Source organism: Haliotis asinina, chromosome 11 (assembly GCF_037392515.1).
Source record: "Haliotis asinina isolate JCU_RB_2024 chromosome 11, JCU_Hal_asi_v2, whole genome shotgun sequence".
In the NCBI taxonomy this organism is placed as follows: Eukaryota; Metazoa; Mollusca; class Gastropoda; order Lepetellida; family Haliotidae; genus Haliotis; species Haliotis asinina.
In genome coordinates, this window is record NC_090290.1 from 51666715 (window position 1) to 51673309 (window position 6595).

At 43.9% G+C, this 6595-nt stretch overlaps 1 protein-coding gene across 1 annotated transcript; it reads right to left on the reverse strand.

Moving 5' to 3' along the window:
* Window positions 1–839: 839 nt before the first annotated feature.
* LOC137256099 (beta,beta-carotene 15,15'-dioxygenase-like) lies at window positions 840–6053 on the reverse strand. Its single transcript, XM_067793798.1, has 3 exons — window positions 5226–6053; window positions 3856–4086; window positions 840–3469 (listed from the first exon to the last, which is right to left on the reverse strand). Exons 1-3 carry the CDS (start codon window positions 5397–5399, stop codon window positions 2297–2299), a joined length of 1578 nt encoding a protein of 525 aa, XP_067649899.1. The 5' UTR covers window positions 5400–6053; the 3' UTR covers window positions 840–2296.
* Between the last annotated feature and the right edge of the window lie 542 nt (window positions 6054–6595).

Consider the following 6595-nt stretch of genomic DNA (forward strand, 5'->3'; position numbering starts at 1 on the left):
TACTTGTAAATAATACTGCAATGAAGACATATGTATTTTTAAAAAACTGGTTTAAACTTTGTAATTAAAACTGACTTGTGTATGTGTGTAGCTAGATGGTCGAAGTAATGTCGATGTCACGTTACGTTGTACCTCACTCACTCACTCACTCCTTGACTTTAAGGCAACTTCTGAATCAGTGACGAGCCGGCCAGGATTCCAGATCAGTGGGTTATTGACCAGACTGACGGGACACCGTCCTAAAACTCTCGGACATTCAAATAGTTAAAATTGTACTGCTTGTTATAATTATTCTTGGACTGTGCAAAGTTGCTTTAAAGATTATGAAGAACTATTTGAAATGTTCAAAATGTCATTCAACGACTATTAAACAGCGAATATTGTCAAAATTATCGGATAAAATTATTTGCTTCTATTTTCTGTCTTCAGACATTTAATCCATTTTCAGTAAAACTATTTCCAGTTGATTTTCGCCTCAACTGCATTCATTACGCAACCTGCAAGAAGTCATCTGGCATGTGCCGGAATAACTCGAGTGGTCACGAATGCCTCCGAAAATACGGAAAGCGTGTGATCACAGCAGGGTGGCGGTGCTATATTTTACGGCCGCTTCACACCAAACATGCTTCGGGTGGATGTCGGCCATTTCACACCGCTGTCCCGACACTGACACAGACCATTACTCACTGAGAGTGTGTCTTATCCCATTTCTCTCACCAGATTGGACGGTCCTGTCTAGGGACAGTCATTCTGGGTGTGTATATGTGAAGAGGTCATGTCGCTCTCACCAGACACCAGGACACATGAATGCCACTACATCAATGACAAGTCACGAGACGTTGTAGTTTTCAATACCATTTTAATGTGGTTCGTCGTTTGGTGATTACAATAATAATAATAACAACATTAATAATTCAGTTTTCTAACACGTAAAGTTAGTCGACTGCCTGTGCAGAACAAGCGTGAGCGAAGATGACAGTATATCTCAGAGGTTGCACAAATCGCTGGTCTTTGGGATGTAGCGGCATCACTTCATAAATATTTATAACATAATTATGACATAATAATGAAGCCGTTTCCCTGTGTAAATGAGTTTGTCGTGAACAGGTGTTGAAAACAGGTATTGCGAGCAGTCTACAGTATACTGTAACAACAGTATACGTGACAGAGGCAGTAAACAACCGTATACATGATGATAGAGATGAACAGTCAGTAAACAACAGTATACATGAACAGAGGCAGTAAACAACAGTATACATGAGCAGAGGCAGTAAACAACAGTATACATGAACAGAGGCAGTAAACAACAGTATACATGAGCAGAGGCAGTAAACAACAGTATACATGAACAGAGGCAGTAAACAACAGTATACATGAGCAGAGGCAGTAAACAACAGTATACATGAACAGAGGCAGTAAACAACAGTATACATGAACAGAGGCAGTAAACAACAGTATACTTGAACAGAGGCAGTAAACAACAGTATACATGAGCAGAGGCAGTTAACAACAGTATACATGAACAGAGGCAGTAAACAACAGTATACATGAACAGAGGCAGTAAACAACAGTATACATGAACAGAGGCAGTAAACAACAGTATACATGAGCAGAGGCAGTTAACAACAGTATACATGAACAGAGGCAGTAAACAACAGTATACATGATGATAGAGATGAACAGTCAGTAAACAACAGTACACATGAACAGAGGCAGTAAACAACAGTATACATGAAATGAGGCAGTAAACAACAGTGCATAACAACATAAAAAACTAAGTAAGCCTTTAGCACTAACCACGATAGACGTGTCTCTACAAAATAAACACGCACCTGTAAACCTTATCTGTCCATTGCACAGCTCCAGAGAGTTCGAAATGTGAGTTAATGTCCTTGGAACTATGAATCATAGCTGACCTAAAGTCGAACCTCACGGTGCATTTCGTAACAATACTGAGGGTCAGAAGTAATGGACATGCCACAAATCCCAAGGGCAGGATTTGGTTCAGCTAACGATCTGAGCGTTTCAAATGATCGTTTTACCAGTTCAGTCGGTACTGAGTTGTGATTCTTTGTGAAAGTGAGCATACACACATATGCACGCACGCCCGCACGCATACACACACAGTCTGTCATGTTGCTGTTCCCCCTTTTTCTTTCGTCACCAATCGTATCGTGACAAAAAGTCACGAATGGGCAGTCACAATCGTATATATGAGCATAGCAACCGTGGAACATGTGGTCTACAATTGCATCAAATGCGGTAAAGTCTGCTAGTTGGCCCGTTTTTTCAGGCCTCAATATATCTCGGGGAAGAAACGCCCATGCAGAGAGAAGGGGACAACAGTTGGGAGGTCTGCTTTGTTGATCATCTCCATTGTCCGAGCATCGAGTATAGCCAGGTAGCTCTTCCTCCGGACCCCATCCAGGATAGGCAGCATGAGAACACCGTCGTCCTCCTCCTTGCCGTGGGGGGTGGGGACGAACCACGCCTCCGATGGGTAGTGGTACGGGAGGTACCATACCTTGTCCCCATTCTGTTTACATAAGTCCTTCTTGACCAAAGCAATTTTACTCAGGGTCACGTTGTCTTTCTTCAACACAATGCCGTACACGTAACAATACTGGTGCGCTCGGTATTGTTCGTTGATTGTCGGCATGTCAATGTTGGGTGTAAACGGGGCCGATTTGGGTCCTGTAAATGTCTCAACTCTCACGGTCTTTGTGGCTAGGGATATGTGGTATCGTTGTATGTGGGCAGCTGAGTCAAACTGGTTCCGCTTGACTGGATCGGTTAAGACCTTCATTTCTAAATTCTTCACGAATTCGGGGCTCGAGTAGGCGGACACGTCCAACACTATGTCGGTGTCGCTGGTCTCGAAAGCATTGATATGATGCATGGCAAAGACGCTGTGCGTTGTCATGGTGATGACTTTGCCTGTCTTCAGCTCTACCACATACACTGTTGTGGGCTGATCTGGATACCAGTCTAGACACTTGAACGGCTCGGCTTTGAACACCATTTTCTTGATGTTCACGTAAAAGGGGCTGGCAAACAAAATGGCGTACCTCTCTGTAACGGAGAAGGAATGCATGTAAGGTACGCGATCAACGTTCCATCTGGCGATAGTTTCACGTTTTGTCGGGGAGACAATTCTTATTAGACTGATCGCACTACTCGTCCAGGGCAAGATACTGACACTTGACAAGAACGTCACGTGGTGACTTGTTCCCGGTTCCGGAAGTGGGTGAGCAGACGATAATAAATCGAGAAAAGCTAACATCCCGAAACTGCTGCTACTAGTAGAGGACACCCCTGCCGTCACGGCGCCACCTGTTGAGAGGTCACGCGGGTAGAAGACGTAGTACTTCCAGAAGTCGTTGAGGGCAACGTATTGCGTCAGATTCCGATCATCGTCGGAGTAGGCGTAGATGTTGACGTTCATGTTGTCAATGCCTCGCACCAGGGTCTGCAATAAACAAGTGAGTTATAAATACATGTATATCAGCCTGTAGGCCATTAAATCATGGGAAGATGAACTGTGCTTTGCGCAAACGACGTCCATTAAAGCAGAATGTCTGAGGGGGTTTAATACCGCTGTTATCAGATTTCTATCACCTTAATATTGAAGGAAATCCCTAAATGCAGTGTAAACTTTATTGCAGTCATGTAAATGTGTATAGTGAAATCTAAAGAGGGTCTATCGGGATAAGGACCACACGGTCAGAGGAACGCTGTAGACAACGCTGTAGACAACCCTTTGAACCCGCAACACGGAAGTACCTGCATGTGTTTTAATCTGAATCTTCCAACAACGCTCCAGTGGAGAGTCAGAAAGGCGCAGCATTGACTTACCTGTACTTTCTCCAGTTGTGAAAACTCCGGCTTCACACCTTCGAACAGCAAGTAAGGAGCGATTGTTCCGTCTCGCATCGAGTCCTTGTAGAAGTGGGTGCGGAGAAACTTGGTGGAGAAGAAGGCTGAGTTGTTTCCTGTAAACCGCCAACTGGCCAGCTTCGCAAAGGCGTCGAAAGAATGCTTGAAACTACGTCTTCCGTTGGAGAACAGCCCTAAACCATTCCGGACCTGGAACAAGACCGTGGGACATTACCGTCAAAAAGAGTGAGTGATTTGTACCCTTTACCACACGTCTAGCAATACATTCCAGAAAGACCCGTGAAGGTCCGGGGTAGAATATGCCTTCAGCAAACCATACTTGCCATAAAATGCGACTATGCTTGTCGTAAGAGGAGACTAACGGGATCGGGTGGTGAAGATCGCTGACTAGGTTTACACATGTCATCGGTTCCCAATTGTGCAGATCGATGCTCATGTTGTTGATCACTGGATTGTGTGGGCTAGACTCGATTTTTATAGACCGACGTCATATATTGCTGAGTGCGGCGTAAATCTAAACTCACTCACTCACTCACTCACTCACTCTCTCACTCAGTCCACTCCACTCAGTCCTTCATACATTCAACCCATGTTGGGAGTCGAACCTGGATCCGACGCTTTCCCTACTAAGGTCACAGAAACGTGACATAATGAACACTTGTAGTCTAAAATGTACGGAAATAGCAATTCTGACCTCGCTGCAGCTATAGTCAAACTTCAAATAATGCCCGAGCATCCAGAACGAAAAATAATGTTCTTGGAACTTAAAAAAATACTAATAATGTCACATGACTGAGATAAACGTGGAACCCTTCTAACTATTGTGGAACTTTTTGGTGCTTCTGTGCAGTTTAAAATCATGTTTAAGGCTGTGCTTATCTGTCAACTTAGTGTTACCGTCCCTTTGTGGAACTTGGTAACATCAATATTTAGCCCAACGCGCACACAGACTGTCCGAGTAATCCTACCGATAACGGTCAGTGTGTTGTAAGTGACCTTATGCAGATCGCGGGGGCCCGTGGATCGCTTTATGTAAGTGGACATGGCGGCGATCCTCACATGACTGCCGTTCTCTACTCGTAGTTAAGAAACAACTGGACCGCTTGTGTAAACCATCAGGTCAAGGTCAAGGACGATGCTGGATGTATTTACTATATTTCATGTCTTAATGGAAATACCTGGCATTCATTATTACAGGCACGTGAAGACAGCCCTTAGGGTTAGAGCGTATTAAATCCCTATAATCGGATTGCGTTTCATCTTTCGTATCTCCAGACAAACGTCAATTAAAACCATATAGTTTGAGAATGAAAACGAAATCTACTTACCAACGTTCCGCGAAGCCATTTTGGAGCCGGCGGTTGAAACGTCAACTGTACATCATGCATTTCTTCTCTGTTTGACATTAAGAGAAGTTCAAACCCAATGTCATCAGTTGCACTGCACACGTAAGGCACGTGTATCACACTGCAGAACGCGGACAGGATCTGGTACATTAACATGGTTTGTGCTTGGTGTACACGAGGCTCCGGTTAACACAGGTGATTGTTTAAATGTAATCAGTTCACTCTTAAGAATCGAAAATGAACTGATTACACGTACCGGAAATAGCAACGAAATGTCCAGATTGCTGAGGTGGTCGGTTAGTAAAGTTTCTGTTACACATATGCAAAAATCAACAAAAGGCTGGAGGTAGAAGACAGGCGAGTCCAGGTATGGGCGCCGGCTGGATGGTCAGTGGTCAGTTTACATAAGCGCCCCGACCGTGCTGTGTTTATAAGACATATTAATATTAACACGTTAATATGCTGCAAGCCAGTCTTGATTGTGGTATAAAGGGTTCGGTGTTAACGGTTTTTTAAGTGGCCAACTCCAGTATGTGATGAGTACTTGCAATGTCCAGTTATCGATACTCACTCAAACAAAGAGTTGCCATGGCAATGAGCGTCTCCAATAATATTGTTCATTTCCCCAAGAATGATTTCACAGCTGTCCGTATGTACCACCTCTTCAATAATCCTGGGCTGACGCTGGTCTGCTGGTTGTGTCAGTAATGTGACGAGATGTGGCTTGCTTCCGTGGTGGTCAGATATGCAACAGGCATTCAGCAACGTCGCACAGTATATATAGTGCCGAGGTGGTTGTGCCATGCGCCTGATGATCTATAGTCTGTTTCAGACAATGGTGCGTCATGAACCTCGGCTGTTGAATAGCATCACTGAACCAACATCAGATCATTGCGAGTCTAGTGTTGGTTCAGTGAAACCTATATTATGAAGCACACAAATCATGTACCTTGATCTGTCTATATCATTGTTGTGATCGTTGGACTGACCACGGTTCGAATCCCATTTTCTCTATGTCATGATGTTCATTTGTCTGTACCGATGTTGTGATCGTTGGATTCACCAGGGTTCGAATCTCTTATATTCTTCACGTCATGATCTTCATTTGTCTGTACCGATGTTGTGATCTTTGGGCTCACCAGGGTTCGAATCCAATAGTCTTCACATTATGAGTTTGTGGCTGTATCCATGTTACAACAGCTGCTTTAAATTGACAGTGTGATAAACATGAAACGCTGTTTGCACTGGGGGCTTAACGGTTTGCGAATAACATCCAGTCCTGTCTATCTTCGGGTGGTCATGCCACCTATATATTTTGCGACATTTAATACAATGCTTTTCTATGGGTATCA